A 1,064-nucleotide genomic window follows, 5' to 3' on the forward strand; every position below is an offset into this window, starting at 1 on the left:
ACCACAGTGACGACACGGCGTCCCATGATGCCTCGCGTGCCGCTCTGCTATTGGCCGGGTCAGTCGTCTCCATTTTTCAAAATTGAGGCGCGGAATCGTTGCTGATTTCCGAGCAGAGGAGGTTCGTCCTGTCCGGCTTTTGCGGGGCGGTGGCCACGGCCAAGAGGCCTGCGTGGACCTCGGGTTCGCCGAGCTGCGAGTCTCGGTCCTCGTGGCCTTGGCAGCACCGGGGTGAGGAGAGGCGNCTCCCGGTTCTCACTGTGTCGGAGTCTCCGCTAGGCCGGCAGGTTTTGGCTCGACCGTCATGGCGTCCCAGCCGAGTTCTTTGAAGAAGAAAGAGGAAAAGGGCAGGAACATCCAGGTGGTGGTGAGATGCAGGTAAGGAGAGGCTGGGACGAGTCCCGACGCGGAGGCTTAGCTTTTTGGGTTCCCTCCTGCGCCGTTCCGGAGAGCGATTTGTTTACCTTTCTGAAGGAATCCAAATCATCGGTTTCTGGGGCTCCCCGTGTTTTGTTCGGTAAACATGCTACCACGTTTAGTTCTAAATTAGGGTTTGTTTCGGAGGGGGAAAGGATGTTGGTGTTGGTTAAAGTTAAGCTGCAGTCACAAAGAATTTGATGGTTGCTCTTCGCTGAAAAGTGCGTTCCCGTTTAAAAGCCAATGTCGCCGAAAATTTAGCTGTCATTGCCCAGTGCTACCCCGTCCGAGTTGTCAGTTTGGGAATAAAGCTTCCTACTTACTTTGCATGTAGTTTGGCTCTCACCTTGGGGTTATTTCCACTTCGGAAAGAGTAATAGTTCTTTATTCTGTGTGTTTGGTCCAATAGATGAAAGTAGGTTTGCTTTTAAAAGGGAACGCACTTTTCAGCGAAGAGCAACCATCAAATTCACCTCTATTAACCAAGTAGACATTGCTGAATTTAAGCTAAGCTGTAAAATGAGTTTATGAAACTCATGAGCTAAACATGGCTAAGGTGCAGCATCTTTCTTTTCTCTTTCTTCCTTTTTTTTTTTTTTTTTTTTTTTGGATCTGGCCTCAAACTCCAACTAGTTCCCTGCCTTAGT

General features: G+C 49.6%; 1 protein-coding gene across 1 annotated transcript in view; it reads left to right on the top strand.

Moving 5' to 3' along the window:
• The first annotated feature begins 294 nt into the window (after positions 1-294).
• The window catches only part of Kif11 (kinesin family member 11), a 42,921-nt gene continuing 42,151 nt past the window's right edge, over positions 295-1,064 (top strand). Inside the window, exon 1 of the mRNA XM_021152489.2 lies at positions 295-378. Within this exon, the coding sequence (XP_021008148.1) occupies positions 305-378 (74 nt within the window). The 5' untranslated portion in view covers positions 295-304. The remainder of the gene's footprint in view (positions 379-1,064) is intronic.

Source organism: Mus caroli, chromosome 19, assembly GCF_900094665.2.
Source record: "Mus caroli chromosome 19, CAROLI_EIJ_v1.1, whole genome shotgun sequence".
Taxonomy (NCBI): domain Eukaryota; kingdom Metazoa; phylum Chordata; class Mammalia; order Rodentia; family Muridae; genus Mus; species Mus caroli.